This window comes from Camponotus vicinus, unplaced genomic scaffold, assembly GCF_025532165.1.
Source record: "Camponotus vicinus isolate PSW18456_S1 unplaced genomic scaffold, iyCamVici1.0 SCAF_7, whole genome shotgun sequence".
Taxonomy (NCBI): Eukaryota; Metazoa; Arthropoda; class Insecta; order Hymenoptera; family Formicidae; genus Camponotus; species Camponotus vicinus.
The window spans coordinates 8,208,046-8,235,889 of record NW_028141979.1 but is presented as its reverse complement, the minus strand read 5'-3'; the positions used below and the strand labels follow the sequence as shown (position 1 = coordinate 8,235,889).

Sequence of the window (27,844 nt, the reverse complement as noted above, 5' to 3'; positions counted from 1 at the left end):
ACAGCACTGGTACAGCTACCGGCATTTTGTGCACATAGCACGGAACAAAACCAGAAATTGTGCACATTATATGTTACTCTGAGAATATTTGTGGACATTGGCTTTGTAGTTCATGTCCACGTTTTTAATATCCACAGAAGGAGTATCGCTTTCAGGGATCGCCTGAAAGCGGGCTATGACACCTCTCAATATTCTCTCTGATGAACAAATCGGAAGGATTAAAACATATACTTATCCATTTTTCCCTCAGTCTGAACGTAACAAATATTTAATCAAGAAATCCTCACATATTAGCAATACACATTAGAACTGTTATAATATATTTAAAAAAATTTACACACACATTCGCTCATTAAATTTTTCTTATTAAGTTTAAGAAATATATTCAAAAGTGTTTCTAATAATAATAATAATAATATCATTTCAAATTATATATTTTTATAATGTTATTTAAAAGTACATATGCAAATATATATAACTATAATATTTTAATTTAATGTTGTTTAGCTGGCAAATTTTGGCTGACTATTGTTATAGAGCAAAAAATTTTATAACATAAAGTTTATAAAAGAATTCCGATCTAAATTAGTGTATATTCATTAGTATATATATATATAATCTAAATTAGTTTCCATTCTTTAAAAGGAGACTCTACATGTATATACATATATATATATATATATATATATATATATATATATATATATGTATATTTCACGGAAATGTAAAAGATCAATCGAAAAAAATTAATTCATCAGGATAATATTTAGTTTAATAACATATTTTTTTTGCTATCATGTTATAAATATTATATAATAGATTTTAATAAATTTTTCTTGCGATATATGTCGAGATATAAGAAAGATGCTTCACAATAAAATATATAATACAATAAAAATCACTTATAAAAACCCAACGCCAAAGATCGAAGTTAATTTCCTTGAAGTGGATGTGAAAATAAAGCCGGTGGAGTTGTTCTCCTGAGTATCTATACATAGGAATTTCGACTAAGATAATTATGAATAATGATCTTCTCTGAAAAAGAATGACATTCTGGAATGAGTTAACACATTGAATAAAGTTTCATGATGCGGATTAAAGGAATTTTAAGGAGGAGTTGTAATTCTCAATCTCATTAATCGCGTACATTTTTATGAGTCGCGCGGGAAGGTCATTCAGTTTTTTGAAACTTGATATTTTAAATACATGTTTCTTAAGGTATGAAATCATATAATGTTTTATTCTTTCTATTTTTTAAGCCTGAACCTTTTTTATATACATTATTAACATATGCATATATTTATCGTAGGAAAAGTAAAATATATTCGTAATTTATATAATCTTTCTATTAAAAATAATTGCAAAATGAGTACATGTTTGGTATTATTAAATTTCATAGTAAGAATATTACAGTTTGTGCACAATTTTTTTATTAGTTTTATCATCGCTTATAGCACAATATAATGATCAACGTAAATACTTCTAATATATTAAAGTAAAATATAAGTAAATACTTCTAATATATTGATTGTCTAAAACTATATAATAATACCTTTTTTATAATAAAAGCAATAGAAATTAATAGAAATTAATAGAATAAAGAATAATTCTAAAAAGATACAAATTTCATAATATAATATGTCATATTGTTAGTATTTCATGAACACACACTAAGATAATATATTTTAATCTAATAAATAGAAAGAAGATATAACATCTATAGATCATAAATTCCCTTATGTTCATCAAATTTTTTACATTACAAGTTTACACATACATAGACATACATATCTAATAGATCATGAATAATTATTTTATATTATATCAATTCTCTCGAATAACATGCTAAATGTGTAACATTTAAGCTTTTTAATTTTAATATAAATTTAAATGTTAATTCATTTTCCATTTGTGACATCAAATTACAGATTTCAAATATTTGCGCCATAAACACATACATGATAACTGATCTACTACTACTGATATCTTGCGTGCAGCAAGTACGATAAAGTTTTGACATCATTCTAGAACTTTAGAAGCTTTAGAAATCTTCGAATTAAGAGAATAAATTACTTCTTTACGTTAAAAAGTCTTTCTATTAATTATAAAAGGACTAAAATATGTAATTTGTTCTAAGATTTTTAAAATAAAATAATCAGTACCATCTGTATTGAATTTAATTTGACAAAAAATCATTTAAACTCTAAATTCGACGAAAAAATTAAGTTAAGTCCAAATCAATTTGTTAAATCTAATTCAGTACAGCACTTCTGATTTTTTATTTTAATCTACTTATTTATTTTGATTTTAGTTTATCGTGTATCATCCGCTTGATCATTTTTCCTCTCTTCTTTTTCCAGAGTTAATGTAATTATCATAAAAAATTGTTCGAGACACATTTTTATCATCACTGCGCTACTATAGTTATAACTTTGATAATTATGCCCTTTTCTGTTTTCTTCTAATTTCTTTTCATACTTTGCGTCAGTGAGATGTTTATTTTTTACTTTTTGCATTGTTCAATTGATATCATTCTGTTGTAACGATTATTTGACGCTCATTCAATACACTATATTATATATTTTTTTCTTATGTAGAATACAATATAAAATTACATCCAGCGTGTTGTCTTTCATACTCCATTTAATAAAAATAATTATCATTAATCATTAACTCCTTGAATTTATGAACAATATTTTATGAATATTTTATAAAATTGGTAATTGTGAAATACTTCATATATGTATTACATAAACACATTCATCTTGAAAGAAATATTATTTTTTAATTATCGCACACAAAATTATTACTTTAAAAAATAGAAAAATTGTAAAAAGTACCTAAAAAACTCGTAAAAGAAATGATAATGTTTACTACCTGTTTCAATAAAACTCATTAACTTTTTATTCCATTATGACTCAATCGCTTTATTGTCATTATTGTATCATGTTATTCGTTTTATTCGTGAATGTATATTTTTAACCAAAATGATTAAATAAAAACATAAAAACTATTCATATATTAAAAGTAAATATGTGCATGCATTACATTTAGTTATCTTCTCTTAATTGATCAATTAGCTTTAAAAATATTACCAAGAAGCTTTAGAAATATCACCGAAGTCTTCTATAATATCGATATTCGTGCAGCTGAGTCCTTATTTGATGCCAACGCAGTTCTATCTTGCGATTTATATATATTATTACACTCAAATTATCTTTAAATAGCACGTCTTCACTTATCTAAAACGGATTATTTTCACATTTATTTCAACAGTAACTTCTTTTCATATTTAAAATATAATAAAATAGTAACTAAAAATAAATAAAATATAATAGTAAATAATTTATAAAAGTCAGTGACAACTTTTGGCTATTAGCATAATTAGCATAAGATAGTTAGATGATATAAAAATAAATGTATAAATAAACTTAATAACAAGAAATTCATAACTAAATATATATATTTAGATTTCTAAAATTTACCGAGTCATCGTTTTCATTATGAAATTCATAATTAATTACAAATTCTGGATTATTCTTGAATTTAAATTTCATGTATATCATTATCTAAAATAAATTATTTTTTTAGATTAATATGCAAGTGGTAATTTTGCCTCATAAGAATAAAATTTAATAGCATAAAATTTTTTTTTACTTTAATTATACAATGAACGCCTGTCTGATAAGATTTTAGACTGATGTAAGAAAAGATCAATTAAGTTAAAAGCTTTCTCCATATAATATTATGTAATATATACATTAGTATATAATAGATCACATAATGGAATGGAATTCCTTCTCCTTTCTACACATTATTAAGTAATAGCTTCCAAAAAACCAATAGAGAGAGAACTTATTTAATACTCATTCCGAAATTGCGTTAAGATAAATGAAAATAACATGCAACTAACAAAAATAAGAATAGAAAAAGCTTTATAATTTATAAATAAAGGACCCGATTTCTTCCAATAATCGGCTATTCTAATACATATATCACAGTACAAATAAATCTAAAATATTTTCAGATAGACGGCATATGCATTGATAATTAAAATTTAAAACAAGAGATTAATAAACAATTGTATATGTGTGCATGTCATGTGTATAAAAACCTACATATAAGTTTAAAAAATTTACCTCATAAATTTGTTGTTCAGAATATACATAATTAATGATCATAATTAATACTTTAATAAGGCTGATTTCTCTATAAATACAAAATTATAGATTTATATAATTAGATAATGGAAGAAATCTTCATAATTGCACAAGTATTACATATTTACCAAAGACCAAAAAAATTAGAAATATAAATCTACGTATAATTGATCCAAATGATAAATCAATAATAATAATAATAATAAGGAGGGCTTGTTTAAGACCAAGAAGAGCGCAGGTGGTATTGCGTGTCTTATAAATCTATAATTTTTAAAAAGAAACCAATTTCTAAAAGTAGAAACGTTTGGGCCCCTTTAGTACTGTACGGATTGAATGATAAAATTGTAAAAATAAACATCAATATCGCGGTCGAGTCGGTGAAGGTAACCGATAAGATTTAAATTAAAACTGGATAATAGGCCAAACTAACGCAAAATTATTTTGGGACGTAAGACGGTGTCTATTCATTCTAAAATTCATACGATGATAAACCATTATATTCCTCACCATCTTTCGCAATAGACGACGGTCTGTTTCTCTAATGTACAATACTGTTATCATGCAGGATGGATTTCGATGGGATGTTTGAGCGTGAGTTTGATGGCCAACGGTTTTGCGAGGAACAAATAGTATTCGACAAATAATATACTTATCGGTTACCTTCACCAACTCGACTGCGATATCGATGTTTATTTTTACAATTTTATCATTCGACCTGTACAGTGTTACTTCCCGTTTGTTTTATTTTTATATTTCATCTATTTATTCTAGTATTTCTTTTATATGTTCTATTAAATTATTATTGTCACACTGAGGAGGGTCCGAAAGGAATCGAAACGATTGTACTTTTAGAAATTGGTTTCTTTTAAAAATTATAGATTTATAGAACACGCAATACCATCTGCGCTCTTCTTGGTCTTAAACAAGAACAGCGGAACAACAACTTCCTTATTATTATTATTACATATTTAAAAAAGTAATCATTACTTAGGTTTTATTTCCACTAAATGGTCTAAAATGAATTGAAGTAATGTAGTCCTTGCATGCCTCGCAATAATAGTACAAAAACTGTTTATATGATCGATAGCTGTTACATTTGTCATATTAGCCATTAAATGTATATACTGGAGAATGATTGAAGGCTTTTGGGAACAGGATAAAAATTTTAAAACACTAGAATCTGATTCCTTCAAATATATATCAAACACTTGCATCCAAGTATCGTTATGGGCTGTTTTCAAACCATTGCAGAATGTCCATTCTTTCCATCCCGTCCAAATTCTACAATATACAAAATAAAAAAAAAAAAATTAGAATTCATAATCTTACATCTTGATCGCATAAATATTTCACAAAATGAAATGTTTTTATAAAATGATCGTGATTGAAAAATAATTGCAAAGTGTAATTACTTATATGATGATAATGTGTTACGATAGGAGAGATACGATTTCAATTCAGTATTAGAAATTGACAAACAAGAATTATAATTCACGAGGCATAACAATTTCGCAGCCTCTTGTCTCAAACATTTAATGAAAATGCTGCCATAATTGATCTCATCTTGATCAAAAGTGGGATATTCTAATTTCCATAAAATCTCTTTCACGAATTGCATTATTTCCGCCTACAAATTGTACAATAATGTATAAAAATTTATTTCTATATTTATTTATAATTTTATAATTACATATTTATTTATATGTTATAGAAAAATTGAAAAAGTTTGTCCGCACATATGCTGTTATTTAAAAAGCTATAATATATGCCAATAATATAATAATGTTTTTATAAGATTAAAAAGATGATAATAAATGCGTGATTATATTACACCTAATTAATATAATTTGATATTAATTATTATTCATCTTAGTAGTAAACAAATTATTGCATGAGAATTTAAAAGCGAATGTTGTTTCGTGCACCTTGGAAAGTTAAACATTGTGTATACTCATTTATATTTTATCAGAAATAATTTTAAAATATAAATGTCGTATATGTTGTTAAAATAAACATATATAAATTATTTAAACACACATTTTTTTACTTACATAAATGTTAATGTTATTTATACCTTTATAAATGCGCTTTCTGGAAATGCAAAGAAACCCGATATATATTCCAAGTTCTTGAACATAGGATACCATGCGATATAATCTGTATCTCGCGATAGATAGTTTGAAATACTGAGGAATACATCACAATTCAATTGTCCTGTCATCATAAAGTGAAATGCATCGTCGATGATTTTAGCACGATCGAGTACATGTATTTTTTCAAAAAAGGAGTTCAGATAGTGCGAAAGTCTATTCCAATTCTCGGCATCATAATTGACGCGATAGCATCCTGTCGAATGTTAAATAAATTCTATCGGTGAATTAATTTAAACATATTATTGAATTTGTCAAGGAATAATTTGAAATACCCTTGGCTCCTTATATTCAAAGCATATAAAAAAATGTATTAGAAATTGTGTATTAAAAATTATTATAAGAAATTGTAAATTTTCAATATTAAATCAAATTATGTCACGCTAATAAATCAATATATTTAGAGAACTGCAAAGAGTTATGTCAACTTAAATTTATTTTAACTACATTCATGTTAATCAATAATAATAAAAAGGAAATTATATTTTATGAATCGTACAAGTTATTAAATCAGACAAAATAATAAGACAATGTGTCTTAAGCATACTTCCTTCATTACGACTCGATAAAATAAACAAAGAAGAGCATTATCTAATAATTAAATTATTAAATAATAAATGTATAATTAAAATTAAATCATAAATATAATCATCAATTAAATATAATTATAATTAAATCATCCAATAATTAAATTATTAGATATTAAATAATTGTAATCATTGTTGGATTTTTAAGGAAAATGTTCTCTCTCTCTAACTAATATATTAACGGAAAAAATTTATATTATTTCTATAATTTAAATAACATATATTGAATTATCTAGGGATAACTTTCATACAGTAATAACTCGAAAACAGGCGTTTTGGAAAAAAATGTTTCAAATAAAAGTTGTAGAGTTTGCAGGGAAAAAAAAGATAAGAATATTAGTTAGTTGGATTTTGGGTGTAGGTGTCAAGGTCAATCTAGTTTTTATTTAAACGAAACTTATAATTTGTCTATATAAACCAATTCCTCACAATATTCCTCGTAAAAAGTTATAAGGATAGCCAAAAATTGAATAATTTACGAGATATATCACATTAAGTTCACAAAATTTTACATGAACCATGAAACATTTCGTAAAATATTTATTTTTCGATTATCTTATCTTAATACTTTTATCCACAGAATAATGAGAGGAATCGACTGTTATAAAGAAATTATGTAATTATTTTTAAGAAAAAAGTATAAATGTGCAAAGAGCAGCTATACATATGTTAAAGTATTAGGAACAAATTTATCGATCAATATTTACCACTTTGTTGTAAATTGACCAATATCCAGTCATTCTTCTCTATGAAATCTATATTTAATATATGATACGAAATATGAGGTGCTAACCACACTACAGGCAATAATTTCTTCGAATCGGATTCGATCTGTGTAGTAATATTCACAAATATCCATATATCAGTATTAAAATTTTCTACCGATATATTCAAGCTGTTATTATTATAATTTCTTTTCACATTAATGATAGGGTAATGATTTAATCGTGTCCAACTAGCTATTTTATCCGTTACATTGTATATGATTTCCAAATATGATTTATCCATGGTTGATTGCATAATGTCCCAAAAAAGTTTACTGCTTGCGCAGCTAAAAATCCAAATGAGTAAATGATAAGAAAAATTAATAAAATAAGATATCTTAAGGGAAATCCTGAAAAGCAATTAAGATTTTTACAGAACAGAGTAAAAGTGAAAGGGAAGAAGGTAGTATAAATTATATCAAATAGAATTGGAACGATAAGAAAATTATAAATAATAAATAGCAAAACAGAAGAAATAGAATAGTAATTAAAAAGATAGATGTGTCACAGAAAAAAAGTAAAGTATAGATAAAAAGAATTAAAAAATATAATTAGCGAATTAAGGAATTAGGGAATATAAGTAGAGAATTTAAAAAACAAAAATTAAAATCGAAGATGTAGATAAAGGAAAAATATAAAGAAAATTGGAAGAAGATGAAAATTAAAATAATAATATTAATAATTAGAAATATAATAAAATGGAATGTAAAATTAACAAGGGAAAAGTTAACAAGTCTTGAAATTATTAGTAAAAATTAAATATAAATAAAATTAGAAACACAGAAAAGAATGAAGGAAGTTCGAGAAATAAACATAAATAAATTTATAAAATTAAAAAGTAAAAAAAAATTAATTGTTAAAAATAGCAAAATTGAAAAATCATTTAAAATTGTGTATTTAAATTTATAATATAAATATATTGAAATCTATATATATTACTCACTGATTTCGTAAATACGACTTCATACCAATCTCGAACATCTCTTCGGTAAATAAAATTTGCAACGTGCGGAACATAATACTTGCTACGAAAATTGACATCATAAAGTAAAATGTAGTATGTATAAAATAAATTTGCTATACATGACTTGGTTATATAAATTCATAAACGTAACTGACTTACATGAATTATAAATAAAAGATAATTTTAATTATACTTTTCTGGTAAACATCAATATTTAAATAATTAAAAATATAAATAAATTACAACTAAGTTGTTTCTTTTATTATAACGTTATTTATATATAGCATTTAGAATTTATCAACAATAATTTATTTGCTTGATTACCCTTGATGTAACGAGGAATTTCAAAAGAATTGAATTCTGATTCGATTGTAAGTGGCCACGTATTCTTGGTGCTCCAATGAAGAACATCATGTTGCATTTGAACCACAAAGAAATCTTTTATCCGAAGATCCGGAAATGTCTGGGCGCAAAAGGATTTTAATATAATTAGATAAATATTTAGTCAAAAGAAGTGCTAACATATATCAGCAACACACATTCGAAATGTTACAATATAATAAAAAAAATTTACACACATTCCTTCAATGAATATTTCTTATTAAGTTCAAAAAATATATTCGAGTATCTAATGATATTCAATAATATCATTTCAAATTAAAGTTTTTTTAAAGTTATTTAAAAGTATGTACGTCAATATATATAAAAAAATTAAATGGTATAAGTGCCAACGCGCGGTAGTTGGAGCGAAGAGAATCAACAACACTTCTTGATTTTTTCAGTATTAGTTTATTAAAAAACATATTACAATAACAAAAAGCAAACGTTTCGGATTAGCTTTTGATCCTTCTTCAGCGATGTTAACAATATATATATATATATATATATATATATATATATATATATATATATATATATATATATATCTGTAATATATATAACAATATATATATATATATACATATATATTATAGATAGTGACGCGTTACATTAAACAAATTTGTTTCTCGACGCATAGGTGACGCTAAATTGCATCCCGCGCAGATCTAGTAAGCGCCCTGCTTCCAACAGTTAATAAAATATACTATAATTATGCTGTGCGACGTCACAGCAGATCAGATTCCGCGCTTTTTACAATTAATAATATAGTATGCCGCTGTGCGCCCCATGTCGATTCGAGATTCGATGACGAACTGTTCGTGGAAGCAGGGCGCTTACAAGACCTCCGCGGGATGCAATTTAGCGTCACCTACGCGTCGAGAAACAAATTTATTTAATGTAACGCGTCAATATCTGTAATATATAGTATATATAAATATATATATATATATATATATATATATATACATATATATATTGTTAATATCGCGCTGAAGAAGATCAAAAGATGATCCGAAACGTTCGCTTTTTGTTATTATAATATGTGTTTTTTAATAAACTAATATTGAAAAAAGGAAGAAGTGTTATTGCTTCTTTGCGCTCCAACTACCGCGCGTTGGCTCTTATGCTATTTTCCTTTTAATTTTTTGATAACTTGAGCCAAATCTCTAATTATTAAATTCAATATATATAAATTATGATATTTTAATTTAATGTTGCTTATATGGTAAGTTTTGGCTGATTATCGTTATAGAAATATAAGTATTTTTATATTACCCCGATTATGTGTGTGTGATTAAAATAATTGACGCTAAATATAAAATAACCTTATGGGCGGTGTAAATTCCAAAAAACGTAGCAAGACCTTTGATTAACCATGGTTCCCACTTATATGGACTCATTGCATTATAAAACCATTCGTGCACCACCTTATATCCTATTACTCGCGTTATTTCAATTTTGCGTATCTCAGAATCTGTTTCTTGATTAAAGATAATATCTTCTTCTCTAAAAATAATTCGCAAATATTACAGTAAAATCGGGAATCTTTTTCTTACGTTAGCGATCGCTAACATAAGGAAGTTTGTACAATCAGTAGACACACGCTTTTGAGAGAATCATTAGAATCATCGAATATGATTAGTTCTATAAGAGATTAAATATATTTCAAAATAAATTCGTGCGTTAATCAGATTTTGCGACTGCGACATCATTCAAAATACAGTTAAAAAATTGCGAAAGGAAAGAAATAATAAAGAATATTTTATATATGTTCCAATTACATATACACATATAGATATTTAATTTTATAATATTGAATATATAGAGAAAAATAATATAATATTACGTTTCAATGTAGAAATTAGCATAGTTTTTTAATCAAAATATGTTTACCCATAAAGAACGAATCCCAATTTTATATCTTCTTCACCTAATAATTTCTGAGTCACGATATGATTTCTTTCCGAACTTTCCCTGATATACAAAAACATGTTATCTAAGAACTGCCCAATATTTGTAGCAACTGTGTATGCAAATTGCACATGTGGTATTATATCTGTTCTGCACCACAATTTGGTACTCCTACTTTCTAAAATAACGGCGAGCTGAGCTACAGTAGCCGCTATGAAATAAACAGGCATCAAGGGAGTAGTTTTGAAGCGTGTCCATTGCATATCATTTTCATCCATATTTTCTTCTAGGAGGGGCACATTTGATATAGCTATGTAGCTTTTAGGATGCTTTATAGAAATGTTATAACTAGCATACCAAACATCCTTCAAAAGTGGAAATAATCTTCGAGTCGCAAATGTGTGATAATGTGTTGCGGCCAACCACCTAGCACATATAACAACATATTTTAAATAACAAAATATTTTCAGATACTGCTAAAGTATTAGAAATTAAAAGAGGAAGGAAGAAAAATAGAAAATATACATATCTATATTAAGAATTTTAACAATACTGTTAAAAGAATAATTAATGAAATAATTAATAATTAAAAATACTGTTAAAATAATGATATATTTTATATTACAATTTTATCAAGATTTTTTTTTTGTTATGTTTTATATATATATATATATATATATATATATATATACGTTATAAAAACTTTTAGTAACGTCTATTTATATATAATAAATGTATATAAAATTCTATATTCACAATATTCCTTAAAATATGCATTTATAAGATAATAAATATATGAGAAGATGATGATATAACATAACAGCGTACTTTAGTATTTAAGATTTCATCATTCATGTATGATCAATATCTGTCTTGTATTAAAAAATTTTTGATAATAGGAATATTCTATATACTTGCAATACAAACGATTTCTCATGAATTAATTACTTACAGGAATATTTTTTATAAATTATAAGAGAACCATATTTAAATAATAATTTATTAAATCATATATATATATATATATATATATATATATTTAAAACTATGCCATCATAGTAATAATACAAACAGTTTGCAAAAATTGAAGCAAGAATAGTATTTGTAGCGCCTAAGTTATTTAACGCTTTAAACTACTTACATTCTATCATTTTGTTTATTTTTGTAAATTCTAAATCCTCCATCTTCAGCTAAAAGACCAGAAAATTCCACATTCAAAGTGTAAAATCCTGATGATAAATTATACGGAAAAGAAAGGGTGGTTACATATGTTTCAGTGTCATAGATAAATTTCTTCGGCCTATGGGCGAAAACTCTTTTCTCATTTCCTTTAGGTATTTGTGTATTGTTTGTTACAATAGCTTTAATTATAAACAAATTTTCTGTATAAAAATATATATCTTGCGTTTCATGAGAAATATAAATGCCGGCATTGTATTCGCCGTGGAAGGTACTGGCATTGACATATAGTACAAAGTGAATATTATACTGTATTGGTATTAAAAAAATGCGTTGTGCGGGCAATTGTGCATCAATAAGAAAAGCCGCGGCGACAATGAATATTAGATTACAATTTAATACTTTTAGGAATGCCATGTCACTCATTTTATCTCTCTCTCTCTCTCATTCGTCTTAAATAAGCATATTTTCTTCTTGAAAAAAAAAGAACAAATAAAATAATATATATATGTGTGTGTGTGTTTGTGTGTGTGTGTGTGCGCGCGTGTGCGTGTGCGTGTGCGTGTGCGTGTGCGTGTGTGTGTGTGTGTGCGTGTGCGTGTGTGTGTGTGCATGCATGCGTGCGTGCGTGCGTGCGTGCGTGCGTGCGTGCGTGCGTGCGTGTGTGTGTGTGTGTGTGTGTGTGTGTGTGTGTGTGTGTTATATGTATAATAAAGAGAATTTGCTTTAATTATTGCTTTTGTTACGTTTAAAAAGAAATGAAGTAAAAAATATCAGTTTTTGTTAATAATATATAGCCTTAGGATGAAGAGATTATAATATTTTAATATATATTTTAGCAAAAAACGGAATATATTAATTTGATTAAGTTTTATTAAGCTTATATAATTAATAATGAATTCCTTTATTAAACGGTTGATTTTAAATTAAATTAAGTTCTTTATTTCAAAAATAATATAATAATATATGTTTCAAATTAAAATTCTATCTCTCTATAATAATTTTGAGATGGACTGGCACTTTTGACAAAAAGAATGATACTTGTTGTGTGTGATTGTACTTTAAAATTATTTAAATTGTCCTCAACGTATATAATGTACACATTTTATTTATCTTTAAAATGGTTATGTAGGTATCTTCTTTTATGATAGCTCACCTCTCGTATATTGTAGTTGTCCGCCGATGAGGAATTAATTTTTGATAATAATTAAGTGTGGTTAGCTTATTGATACATATTATAAATATTATTAATATCGATAAATTGATACATATTATTAATATCGATAAAAAATATATCTTTATCAACTTGATGTTCTGGGAAACTATTGAGAAATAACAACGTTCGATATCTGAAATCATAATAAACATGTCACTAAAGCGACTTTTAAATCAAAGTAGTGTGAAATCAAGTTTAATATACGTCTTACTATAATCAATAAATAATAAAGTGTGAACATTTGATTAAATTAAATCTCGCGTTATATATTTAATTTTAAAATAATTATTTTTGGAAAACGTTTCAATCGTGAACTTATATTTCATACTTTCATTTTCTTTCTTCTAAGCAAATAATTCATCTCCATTTGTATCTTAATTTATTAAGATGTTGTAGACGTTTTTACATTAAATGTTTAAAATTAATATTTTCTTCTTCTATCATATAAACAGAATAAAAGATACGTTTCGAGAGAAGAACTCAACAGAAATGAATTTTGCAATATTTTATATGTCGTGTAATATATGTTACATAATGTCATTTTTTGTATTACAATTAATATTAAAATATTATTCCAGTAACAAATGTGCAAAAAATGATATCGATTTTAGATAATCAATTTTCAAATTTATCAAGTTTTGGCACATATAGGACTTAATAGTAATATATAAGTAATATATAAGTAATTAGTAGTAATATATAAGACTCTTATGTAGTAAATTGTAATTAACATAAATGACTTATTATTAAATTGTTAACGCTTTAGTGTATTATGAGTTATTAATATCAAAAATATACCTGTATTAACTTGATCTTGCTGTTCTGGAATACTATCGAGAAATGCCAACGTTCGACACGTGATATCATAATAAGCATGTTATGAAAACAACCTTGAAAATCCCAAAATAAATATATCAATTTAATACGTGCCTTACCAGTCAATAAACAGAATAAAATGTCACATTAAATTAACTCTCTTGCTCTATATATTTAATTTTAAAGTAATTTTGACATACGTTTTAGAACAATTAAGAAGTTGTGTATCTCTCTATACTCTCTATTCTCTCTATTCCCTCTATTTTCTCTTTTATATTTTTTCTTATGAGCAAATAATTCATCGCTATTTGTGTCTTAATTTATTAGATTTATGGTATTTAATGTCCAAAATCAATATTTTCTTACTCTATAAATAAAATAAAAAACAGGATTCGAAAGAAAAACTAGGTAGAAATAAATGTTGCAAATTATGTCGTATAATATGTATATAATTTCGTACTTTTGTTTAAATGTTACATAAATGATAAAATATTACATCAATAACAAAATATGTGCAAGGAAGATATAACGTTTTTATTTAATTTCGAATTTATCAAATTTTTAATGTTACATGTTCTTATACATATATGCCATTATTTAGTGTTATATCAGTCCTAAAAGGATATCAAAAGTTGTAGATTCAAAATTCTTAATACCTCGTAATATAATTTTAATTCTTAATCTTTCAAAGATATTTTAATTAAAAATTTTTAATTATTAATGTTATATGCATTATAAAGATCGAGATCTTATTATAAAACATTTGATTTTCGACATTAAAATAACTTTAGAATCGTCAGATGTCTGCGAATTAACAGAAGAATTTATCACGTTAAAAAATCTTGGTATTAATCGAAAGGATTAAAACATATACTTATTCATTTTTCCTTCAGTCTGAAAGTAACAAATATTTATCAAGAAATAATAATCAAGAAATGCTCACACATTAGCAATACACATTAGAACTGTTATAATATATTTAAAAAAATTTACGCACCCATTCGCACATTAAATTTTACTTATTAAGTTTAAGAAATATATTCAAAAGTGTTTTTAACAATAATAATATGAAATATAATATACATTCATAATATTATATGTCATATATTTCATAATATTATAACGTCATATTGTTCATATTGTATGAACACACACTAAGATAATATATCTTAATCTAATAAATAAAGAAAAGATATAACATCTATAGATCATAAATTCTCTTGTATTCATCAAATTTCTCACATTACAAGTTTACACATACATAGACATACATATCTAATAGATCATGAATAATTATTTTATATTATATCAATTCTCTCGAATAACATGCTAAATGTGTAACATTTAAGCTTTTTAATTTTAATATAAATTTAAATGTTAATTCATTTTCTATTAGAGACATCAAATTAGATTTCAAATATTTGCGCTATATACATATATATGATAACTGATCTCCTATCACTGATATCTTGCGTGCAGCAAGTACGATAAATTTTTGACATCATTCTAGAACTTTAGAAGCCTTAGAAATCTTCGAATTAAGAGAATAAATTACTTCTTTACGTTAAAAAGTCTCTCTATTAATTATAAAAGGACTAAAATATGTAATTTGTTCTAAAATTTTGAAAATAAAATATCAGTACCATTTGTATTGAATTTAATCTGACAAAAAATCATTTAAACTTTAAATTTGACGAAGAAATTAAGTTAAGTCCAAATCAATTTGTTAAATCTAATTCAGTACAGCACTTCTGATTTTTTATTTTAACCTACTTATTTATTTTGATTTTAGTTTATCGTGTATCAACCGCTTGATCATTTTTTCTTTCTTCTTTTTCTAGAGCTAATGTAATTATCATAAAAAATTGTTGGAGACACATTTTTATCATCACTGCGCTACTATTAGTTATAATTTTGATAACTGCCCTTTTCCGTTTTCTTCTAATTTCTCTTCATACCTTGCATCAGTGAAGTGTTTATTTTTTAATTTTTGCATTGTTCAATCGATATCATTCTGTTGTAACGATTATTTGACGCTCATTCAATACACTATATTATATATTTTTTTCTTATGTGGAGTACAATATAAAATTACATGCAGCGCGTTGTCTTTCATATTCCATTCAATAAAAATAATTATCATTAATCATTAACTCTTTGAATTTATGATCAATATTTAACGAATGTTTTATACAATTGATAATTGTGAAATACTTCATATATATATTACATAAACACATTCGTCTTGAAAGAAATATTATTTTCTAATTATCGGACACAAAATTATTACTTTAAAAAATAGAAAAAATGTAAGAAATATCTAAAAAACTCGCAAAAGAAAGAAGACGCGATAATGTTTACTACCTGCTTCAATAAAACTCATTAACTTCTTATTCCATTATGACTCAATCGCTTTATTGTCATTATTGTATCGTGTTACTCGTTTTATTCGTAAATTTATATTTTTAACCAAACTGAATAAATGAAAACATAAAGACTATTCATATATATTAAAAGTAAATATGTGCATGCATTACATTTAGTTACCTTCTCTTCGTTGATCAATTAGCTTTAGAAATATCACCAAGAAGCTTTAGAAATATCACCGTAGTCTCCTATAAGATATCGATATTCATGCAGCTGAGTCCTTATTTGATGCCAACGTAGTTCTATCTTGCGGTTTATATCCATTATTATACTCTCCATATTATCTTTAAAGAGAACGTATTCAAATATCTAAAACGGATTATTTTCACATTTATTTCAACAGTAACTTCTGTTCATATTTAAAATATAATAAAATAGTAAATAAAAATAAATAAAATATAATAGTAAATAATATATAAAAGTCAGTCAAAACTTTTAGCTATTAGCATAATTAGCATAAGATAGTTAGATATAAAAATAAATGTATAAATAAACTTAATAACAAGAAATTCATAACTAAATATGTATATTTAGATTTCTAAAATTTACCGTGTCATTGTTTTGATCATTATAAAATTCATAATTAATTGTAAATTCTGGATTACCCTTGAAATTAAATTTCATGTATTTCTTTATCTAAAATAAATTATTTTTTTAGATTAATATGTAAGTGGTAATTTTGCCTCATAAGAATAAAATTTAATAGCATAAAACTTTTCTTTACTATAATTATACAATGAACGCCTGTCTGATAAGATTTTAGACTGATATAAGAAAAGATCAATTAAGTTAAAAGCTTTCTACATATAGTATTATGTAATATATACATTAGTATATAATAGATCACATAATGGAATGTAATTCCTTCTCCATTCTACACATTATTAAGTGATAGCTTTCAAAAAACCAATAGAGAGAGAACCTGTTTAATACTCATTCCGAAATTACGTTGAGTTTAAGATAAATGAAAATAACATGCAACTAACAAAAATAAGAATAGAAAAAGCTTTATAATTTATAAATAAATGTCCCGATTTTTTCCAATAATCGGCTGTTCTAATACATATATCACAGTACAAATAAATCTAAAATATTTTCAGATAGACAACATATGCATTGATAATTCAGATTCAAAACACGAGATTAATAAACAATTGTATATGTGTGCATGTACATGTGTATAAAAACCTACACATAAGTTTAAAAAATTTACCTTATTAATTTGTTGTTCAGAATATACATGATTAATGATCATAATTAATGCTTTAATAAGGCTGATTTCTCTATAAAAACAAAATTATAGATTTATATAATTAGATAATGGAGGAAATCTTCATAATTGCACAAGTATTACATATTTACCAAGGATAAAAGAATTAGAAATATAAATCTACGTATAATTGATCCAAATGATAAATCAATAATAATAATAATAATAAGGAGGGCTTGTTTAAGACCAAGAAGAGCGCAGGTGGTATTGCGTGTCTTATAAGTCTATAATTTTTGAAAAGAAACCAATTTCTAAAAGTACAAACGTTTGGGCCTCTTTAGGACTGTACAGATCGAATGATAAAATTGTAAAAATAAACATCGATATCGCGGTCGAGTCGGTAAAGGTAACCAATAAGATTTAAATTAGAACTGGATAATACGCCAAACTAATGCAAAATTTTTTTGTGATTCAAGACGTTGTCTATTCATTCTAAAATTCGTACGATGATAAACCATTACATTCCTCACTATCCTTCGCAATAGACGACGGTCTGCTTTTTAAATTTACAATACTATTTGTTCTTCGCAAAACCGTTGGCCACCAAACTCACGCTCAAACATCCCATCGAAATCCGTGCTGCATGACAATAGTATTGTATTTTTAGATGACAATAGTATTTGTACTTTTATAAATTGATTTATTTTTAAAAATTATAGATTTATAAAATACGCAATACCACCTGCGCTCTTCTTGGTCTTAAACAAGCCTTCCTTATTATTATTATTACATATTTATTATAAAAAAGTAGTCATTACTTCGGTTTTATTTCCACTAAATGGTCTAAAGTGAATTGAAATAATGTAGTCCTTGCATGCCTCGCAATAATAGTACAAAAACTGTTTATACGATCGATAGCTGTTACATTTGTCATATTAGCCATTAGATGTATATACTGGAGAATGATTGAAGGCTTTTGGGAACAGGATAAAAATTTTAAAACACTAGAATCTGATTCTTTCAAATATATATCAAACACTTGCATCCAAGTATCGTTATCGGCTATTTTCAACCCACTGCAGAATGTCCATTCTTTCCATCCCGTCCAAATTCTACAATATACAAAATAAAAAAAAAATAAATTATTAGAATTCATAATCTTACATCTTGATCGCATAAATATTTCACAAAATGAAATGTTTTTATGAAATGATCGTGATTGAAAAATAATTGCAAAGTGTAATTACTTATATGATGATAATGTGTTACGATAGGAGAGATACGATTTCAATTCAGTATTAGAAATTAACAAACAAGAATCATAATTCACGAGGCATAACAATTTTGCACCCTCTTGCCTCAAACATTTAATGAAAATGCTGCCATAATTGATCTCATCTTGATCAAAAGTGGGATATTCTAATTTCCATAAAATCTCTTTCACTAATTGCATTATTTCCGCCTACAAATTGTACAATAATGTATAAAAATTTATTTCTATATTTATTTATAATTTTATAATTACATATTTATTTATATGTTACAGAAAAATTGAAAAAGTTTGTCCGCACATATGCTGTTATTTAAAAAGCTATAATATATGCCAATAATATAATAATGTTTTTATAAGATTAAAAAGATGATAATAAATGCGTGATTATATTACACCTAATTAATATAATTTGATATTAATTATTATTCATCTTAGTAGTAAACAAATTATTGCATGAGAATTTAAAAGCGAATGTTGTTTCGTGCACCTTGGAAAGTTAAACATTGTGTATACTCATTTATATTTTATCAGAAATAATTTTAAAATATAAATGTCGTATATGTTGTTAAAATAAACATATATAAATTATTTAAACACACATTTTTTTACTTACATAAATGTTAAAGTTATTTATACCTTTATAAATGCGCTTTCTGGAAATGCAAAGAAACCCGATATATATTCCAAGTTCTTGAACATAGGATACCATGCGATATAATCTGTATCTCGCGATAGATAGTTTGAAATACTGAGGAATACATCACAATTCAATTGTCCTGTCATCATAAAGTGAAATGCATCGTCGATGATTTTAGCACGATCGAGTACATGTATTTTTTCAAAAAAGGAGTTCAGATAGTGCGAAAGTCTATTCCAATTCTCGGCATCATAATTGACGCGATAGCATCCTGTCGAATGTTAAATAAATTCTATCGGTGAATTAATTTAAACATATTATTGAATTTGTCAAGGAATAATTTGAAATACCCTTGGCTCCTTATATTCAAAGCATATAAAAAAATGTATTAGAAATTGTGTATTAAAAATTATTATAAGAAATTGTAAATGTTTAATATTAAATCAAATTATGTCACGCTAATAAATCAATATATTTAGAGAACTGCAAAGAGTTATGTCAACTTAAATTTATTTTAACTACATTCATGTTAATCAATAATAATAAAAAGGAAATTATACTTTATGAATCGTACAAGTTATTAAATCAGACAAAATAATAAGACAATGTGTCTTAAGCATACTTCCTTCATTACGACTCGATAAAATAAACAAAGAAGAGCATTATCTAATAATTAAATTATTAAATAATAAATGTATAATTAAAATTAAATCATAAATATAATCATCAATTAAATATAATTATAATTAAATCATCCAATAATTAAATTATTAGATATTAAATAATTGTAATCATTGTTGGATTTTTAAGGAAAATGTTCTCTCTCTCTAACTAATATATTAACGGAAAAAATTTATATTATTTCTATAATTTAAATAACATATATTGAATTATCTAGGGATAACTTTCATACAGTAATAACTCGAAAACAGGCGTTTTGGAAAAAAATGTTTCAAATAAAAGTTGTAGAGTTTGCAGGGAAAAAGAAGATAAGAATATTAGTTAGTTGGATTTTGGGTGTAGGTGTCAAGGTCAATCTAGTTTTTATTTAAACGAAACTTATAATTTGTCTATATAAATCAATTCCTCACAATATTCCTCGTAAAAAGTTATAAGGATAGCCAAAAATAGAATAATTTACAAGATATGTCATACTTTAAGTTCAGAAAATTTTACATGAACCATATAAAACATTTCGTAAAATATTTATTTTTCGATTATCTTACTTTAATACTTTTATACACAGAATAATGAGAGGAATCGACTGATATAAAGAATCATGTGATTATTTTTAAGAAAATGTATAAATGTGCAAAGAGCAGCTACATATGTAAAAGTATTAGTAACAAATTCATCGATCAATATTTACCACTTTGTTGTAAATTGGCTAATATCCAGTCATTCTTGTCCATGAAATCTATATTTAATGTATGGTACGAAATATGAGGTGCTAACCACACTTCAGGCAATAATATCTTCGAATCGGAATGCGTCTGTGTAGTAATATTCACAAATATCCATATATCCGTATTAAAATTTTCTACCGATATACTCAAGCTATTATTATTATAATTTCTTTTCACATTAATTACAGGGTAATGATTTAGTTGTGTCCAACTAGCTATTCTATCCGTTACATTGTATTTGATTTCGAAAGATGATATATCCATGACTAATTGCATAATGTCCCAAAAACCATTACTGCTTATGTAGCTAAAAATCCAAATGAGTAAATGATAAGAAAAAATTAATAAAAAGAGATATCTTAAGAGAAATCTTGAAAAGCTATTAAGATTTTTAAAGAACAGAGTAAAATTGAAAGGGAAGAAGGTAGTATAAATTATATCAAATAAAATTGGAACGATAAGATAATTATTATTAATAAATAGCAAAAAAGAAGATATAAAATAGTAATTAAAAAGATAAATGTGTCAGAAAAGAAATAAAGTATAGATAAAAGGAATTATAAGTAAAAAATATAAGTAGAGAATTAAGGAATTAGGGAATATAAGTAAAGAATTTAAAAAACAAAAATTAAAATCGAAGATGTAGATAAAGGAAAAATATAAAGAAAATTGGAAGAAGATGAAAATTAAAATAATAATATTAATAATTAGAAATATAATAAAATGGAATATAAAATTAACAAGGGAAAAGTTAACAAATCTTGAAATTATTAGTAAAAATTAAGTATGAATAAAATTAGAAACACTGAAAAGAATAAAGGAAGTTCGAGAAATAAACATAAATAAATTTATAAAATTAAAAAGTAAAAAAAAATTAATTGTTAAAAAGAGCAAAATTAAAAAATCATTTAAAATTGTGTATTTAAATTTATAATATAATTATATTGAAATCTATATATATTACTCACTCTTGTAAATACCACATTATTCCAAGCTCAAACATCTCTTCGGTAAATAAAATTTGCAACGTGCGGAACATAATACTTGCTACGAAAATTGACATCATATAGTAAAATGTAGTATGCATAAAATAAATTTGCTATACATGGATTTGGGTATATAAATTCATAAACGTAACTGACTTATATGAATTATAAATAAAAGTTAATTTTAATTATACTTTTCCGGTAAACATCAATATTTAAATAATTAATTATATAAATAAATTACAACTAAGTTATTTCTTTTATTATAACGTTATTTATATATAGCATTTAGAATTTATCAACAATAATTTATTTGCTTGATTACCCTTGATGTAACGAGGAATTTCAATAGAATTGAATCCTGATTCGTTTGTGAGCGGCCACGTATTCCTGGTGCTCCAATGAAGAACATCATGTTGCATTTGAACCACAAAGAAATCTTTTATCCGAAGATCCGGAAATGTCTGGGCGCAAAAGGATTTTAATATAATTATATAAATATTTAATCAAAAGAAGTGCTAACATATATCAGTAACACACATTAGAATTGTTACAATATATTAAAAAAAATTTACACACATTTCTTCATTGAATGTTTCTTATTAAGTTCAAAAAGTATATTCGAGTATCTAATGATATTTAATGATATCATTTCAAATTAAGTATTTTTAAAGTTATTTAAGAGTATGTACGTCAATATATATAAATTATGATATTTTAATTTAATGTTGCTTATGTGGTAAGTTTTGGCTGATTATTGTTATAGAAATATAAGTATTTTTATATTATCCCGATTTATGTGTATGTGATTAAAATAATTAACGCTAAATATAAAATAACCTTATCGGCAATGTAAATTCCGAAAAACGTCGCAAGACCTTTTATTAACCATGGTTCCCACTTATATGGATCCATTGCATTATAAAACCATTCGTGCACCACCTTATATCCTATTACTCGCGTTATTTCAATTTTGCGTATCTCAAAATCTGTTGCTTGATTTAGGATAATATCTTCTTCTCTAAAAATAATTGGCAAATATTACAATGAAGTCGGGCATCTTTTTCTTACGTTAGCGATCGCTAACATAAGGAAGGTTGTACAATCACTAGACACACGCTTTTAAGAGAATCATTAGAATCATCGAATATGATTAGTTCTATAAGAGATAAAATATATTTCAAAATAAATTCGTGTGTTAATCAGATTTTGCGACTGCAACATCCTTCAAAATACAGTTAAGGAATTGCGAAAGGAAAGAAATAATAAAGAATATTTTATATATGTACCAATTACATATACACATATAGATATCCAATTTTATAATATTGAATATATGGAGAAAAATAATATAATATTTCGTTTTAATGTAGAAATTAGCATAGCTTTTTAATCAAAATATGTTTACCCATAAAGAACGAATCCGAATTTTATATCTTCTCCACTTAATAATTTCTGAATCACAACATGATTTGTTTCCGGACTTTTCCTGATATACAAACACACGTTATCTAAAAACTGCGCAATATTTGTAGCAACTGTGTATGCAAATTGCACATGTCGTATTATGTCTGTTCTGCACCACAATTTGGTAGTCCGACTTTCTGAAATAACGGCGAGATGAGCTACACTAGCCGCTATGAAATAAACAGGCATCAAGGGAGTAGTTTTGAAGCGTGTCCATTGCATATTATTTTCATCCATATTTTGCTTTTGGACGGGCATATTTGATATAGCTGTGTAGCTTTTAGGATGCTTTATGGAAATGTTATAACTAGCATACGGAGCATCCTTCAAAAGTGGAAATAATCTTCGAGTCGCAAATGTGTGATCATGTGTTGCAGCCAACCACCTAGCACATATAACAATATATTTTAAATAACAAAATATTTTCAGATACTACTGAAGTATTAGAAATTAAAGGAGGAAGAAGGAAAAATGGAAAATATACAAACCTATATTAAGAATTTTAAAAATACTGTTAAAAGTGTACTGTTAAAAGAATAATTAATGAAATAATTAATAATTAAAAATACTGTTAAAAGAATGATATATTTTATATTACAATTTTATCAAGATTCTATATATTTGTTACGTAACATATATGTATGTTATAAACACTTTTAGTGTAACATCTATATATATATATATATATATATATATATATATATATATATATATATAGATGTTAATAAATGCGTATAATAAATATATATAAAATTCTATATTCACAATATTCCCTAAAATATGCATTTATAAGATAATAAATATATATGAAGATGATGATATACGTAACATAACAGCGTACTTTAGTATTTAAGATTTCATTCATGTATGATCAATATCTGTCTTGTATTAAAAAATTTTTGATAATAGGAATATTCTATATACTTGCAGTACAAACGATTTCTCATGAAATTATTATTTATTTACAGGAATATTTTTTGTAAATTATAAGAGAACTATATTTAAATAATAATTTATTAAATCATATATATATATATATATGTTAAAACTATGCCATCATAGTAATAATACGAACAGTTTGCAAAAATTGAAGCAAGAATGGTATTTGTAGCGCCTAAGTTATTTAACGCTTTAAATTACTTACATTCTATCATTTTGTTTATTTTTGTAAATTCTAAATCCTCCATCTTCAGCTAAAAGACCAGAAAATTCCACATTCAAAGTGTAAAATCCTGATGATAATTTATACGGATAAGATGTAATGGTAATATATCTTTCAATGTCTTCGATAAATTTCTTCGGCCTATGGGCGAAAACTTTTTCCTCATTTCCTTTAGGTATTTGTGTATTGTTTGTTACTGTAGTTTTAATTATAGACAAATTTTCTGTATAAAAATATATATCTTGCGTTTCATGAGCAATATAAATGCTGGCATTATATTCGCCGGTGAACATATCGTCATCGATATATAGTACAAAGTGAATATTGTACTGTGGTGGTATTAAGATAATGTGTGGTACGAGCAATTGCGCATCAATAAAAGGAGCCGTGACAATGAATATTAGACTACAACTTAATACTTTTAGGAATGCCATGTCACTCATTTTCTCTCTCTCTCTCATTTGTGTTAAATAAGCATATTTTTTTCTTGGAAAAAAATAATAATAATAATAATAATTTGTGTGTGTGTGTTTGTTTGTTTTGTATATATATATATATATATATATATATATATATATATATATATAAAATAAAGAGAATTTGCTTTAATTATAGCTTTTGTTACGTATAAAAAGAGATGAAGTAAAAAATATCATTTTTTGTTAATAATATACAGCCTTAGGATAAAGAAATTATAATATTAGAATATATATTTTAGCAAACGGAATATATTAATTTGATAAGTTTTATCACGCTTATATAATTAGTAAAGAATTCCTTTATTAAACGCTTGATTTTAAATTAAATTAAGTTTTTTATTTCAAAAATAATATAATAATATATGTTTCAAATTAAGAAACAAATTCTATCCCTCTTCAATAATTTTGAAAAGGACTGGCACTTTTGACAAAAAGAATGATACTTGTTTTGTGTGATTGTACTTTAAAATTATTTCAATTGTCCTCAACGTATATAATGTACACATTTTATTTATCTTTAAAACGGTTATGTACGTATCTTCTTTTATGATAACTCACCTCTTGTATATTATGGTTGTCTGCCGATGAGGAATTAATTTTTTGATAATAATTAAGTGTGGTTAACTTATTGATACATATTATAAATATTATTAATATCGACAAATTAATACATAATATTAATATCGACAAAAATATATCTGCATTAACTTGATGTTCTGGGAAACTACCGAGAAATAATAACGTTCGATATCTGAAATCATAATAAACATGTCACTAAAGCGACTTTTAAATCAAAGTAGTGTGAAATCAAGTTTTGCATTAAACTTTTAAAATTAATATTTTCTTCTTCTTCAGCACATAAATAGAATTGAAAACACGTTTCGAGAAAAGAACTCAACAGAAATGAACTTCGCAGTATTATATACCGTGTAATATATATGTTACATAATGTCGTTTTTTGTATTACAATTAATATTAAAATATTATTTCAGTAAAAAATGTGCAAAAAATGATATTGATGATAATGATTTTCTAGATAATCAATTTTCAAAATCAAGTTTTGGCACATATAGAACTTATATAGTAATATATAAGACTCTTATGTAGTAAATTGTAATTAAAATAAATGGCTTATTAGTAAATTGTTAACACTTTATTATCATGAATTATAAATATAAAAAATATACCTGTATTAACTTGATCTTGCTGTTCTGGAATACTATCAAGAAATGCCAACGTTCGACACGTAATATCATAATAAGCATGTTATGAAAACAACTTTGAATATCCCAAAATAAATATGTCAATTTAATACATGCCTTACCAGTCAATAAGCAGAATAAAATGTCACATTAAATTAACTCTCTTGCTCTATATATTTAATTTTAAAGTAATTTTGACATACGTTTTAGAGAACAATTAAAAAGTTGTATATCTCTCTATACTCTCTATTCTCTCTATTCCCTCTATTTTCTCTTTTATACTTTTTCTCATGAGCAAACAATCCATCACTATTTGTGTCTTAATTTATTAGCTTTAGTTGTAGATTTATGATATTCAATGTCCGAAATCAATATTTTCTTACTCTATAAAAAAGAATAAAAAACAAGTTTCGAAAGAAAAACTAAGTAGAAATAAATTTTACAAATTATGTCGTATAATATGTATATAATTTCATATTTTTGTTTAATTATTACATAAATGATAAAATGTTATACCAATAAAAAAATATGTGCAAGGAAGATATAACGTTTTTGATTAATTTTGAATTTATCAAGTTTTTAATGTTACATGTTCTTATACATATATACAATTATTTAGTGTTATATCAGTCCTAAGGATATCAAAAGTTGTAGACCCAAAGTTCTTAATATTTCGTAATATAATTTTAATTCTTAATCTTTCAAAGATATTTTAATTAAAAATTTTGAAGTATTAATGTTACATGTAAAGATCGAGATCTTGTTATAAAACGTTTGATTTTCGACATTAAAATAACTTTAGAATCATCAGATGTCTGCGAATTAAGAGAATAATTTATCACGTTAAAAAATCTTGGTATTGATCGGAAGGATTAAAACATATACTTATCCAGTTTTTCTTCCAGTCGAAAATAATTAATTCATCAAGATAATATTTAGCTTAATAACATATATTTTTTCACTATTATGTTATAATTATTATATAATAGATTTTTAATTGGATTTTTAATTATATGTTATAATTATTATATAATAAATTTTTCTTTTGATATATATCGAGATATAAGAAAGATGCTTTACAATAAAATATATAATACATTAAAAATCACTTATAGAAATCCAATGCCAAAGATCGAAATTAATTATTATTTCCTTGAAGTGGATGTGAAAATAAAGCCGGTGAAGTTCTTCTCCAGAGTACCTATACATAGGAATTTCGACTAACAATAAGATAATTATGGATAATGATCTTCTCTGAAAAAGAATGACATTTTGGAACGAGTTACAATGAATGAAGTTTCATGATGCGGATTAAGAAAATTTTAAGGAGGAGTTGTAATTCTCAATTTCATTAATCGCGCACATTTTTATAAGTCGTGCGGGAAGATCTTTCAGTTATTTTTGATTGTAAAAAATCTAAAATATTGAAATCTCTTACGAAATCTTAAGGAATGATTTTTAAAAATT

The 27,844-nt window shown here is 25.1% G+C and overlaps 1 protein-coding gene and 1 pseudogene across 2 annotated transcripts; both read right to left on the bottom strand.

The window, feature by feature from the left end:
• Window positions 1-781: 781 nt before the first annotated feature.
• Window positions 782-14,141, bottom strand: LOC145974718 (aminopeptidase N-like; annotated as a pseudogene). The gene is made up of 14 exons (XR_014439774.1): window positions 14,111-14,141; window positions 13,253-13,445; window positions 12,059-12,569; window positions 10,900-11,343; window positions 10,332-10,512; window positions 8,950-9,088; window positions 8,605-8,686; window positions 7,605-7,948; window positions 6,235-6,506; window positions 5,573-5,787; window positions 5,148-5,441; window positions 4,140-4,209; window positions 3,486-3,569; window positions 782-3,242 (listed from the first exon to the last, which is right to left on the bottom strand). The product of XR_014439774.1 is annotated as an aminopeptidase N-like (transcript).
• Window positions 14,142-16,573: 2,432 nt separating this feature from the next.
• Window positions 16,574-25,154, bottom strand: LOC145974725 (thyrotropin-releasing hormone-degrading ectoenzyme-like). The gene is made up of 12 exons (XM_083104750.1): window positions 24,679-25,154; window positions 23,476-23,919; window positions 22,908-23,088; window positions 22,393-22,531; window positions 22,050-22,128; window positions 21,045-21,388; window positions 19,675-19,946; window positions 19,013-19,227; window positions 18,584-18,877; window positions 17,769-17,838; window positions 17,105-17,191; window positions 16,574-16,864 (listed from the first exon to the last, which is right to left on the bottom strand). Exons 1-12 carry the CDS (start codon window positions 25,137-25,139, stop codon window positions 16,709-16,711), a joined length of 2,742 nt encoding a protein of 913 aa, XP_082960876.1. The 5' UTR covers window positions 25,140-25,154; the 3' UTR covers window positions 16,574-16,708.
• Window positions 25,155-27,844: the final 2,690 nt, after the last annotated feature.

Bases quoted from the DNA above. Each gene is read 5' to 3' on its own strand.
- LOC145974725 (XM_083104750.1), bottom strand. From the start codon at position 25,139: ATGAGTGACATGGCATTCCTAAAAGTATTAAGTTGTAGTCTAATATTC. The intron at 21,389-22,049 runs GTGAGTAATATA...TTGGATTTTTAG, and splicing joins ATAATGTGGTATTTACAAGA to CTACATAAGCAGTAATGGTT. The intron at 18,878-19,012 runs GTAATTACACTT...TGTATATTGTAG, and splicing joins AACACATTATCATCATATAA to AATTTGGACGGGATGGAAAG.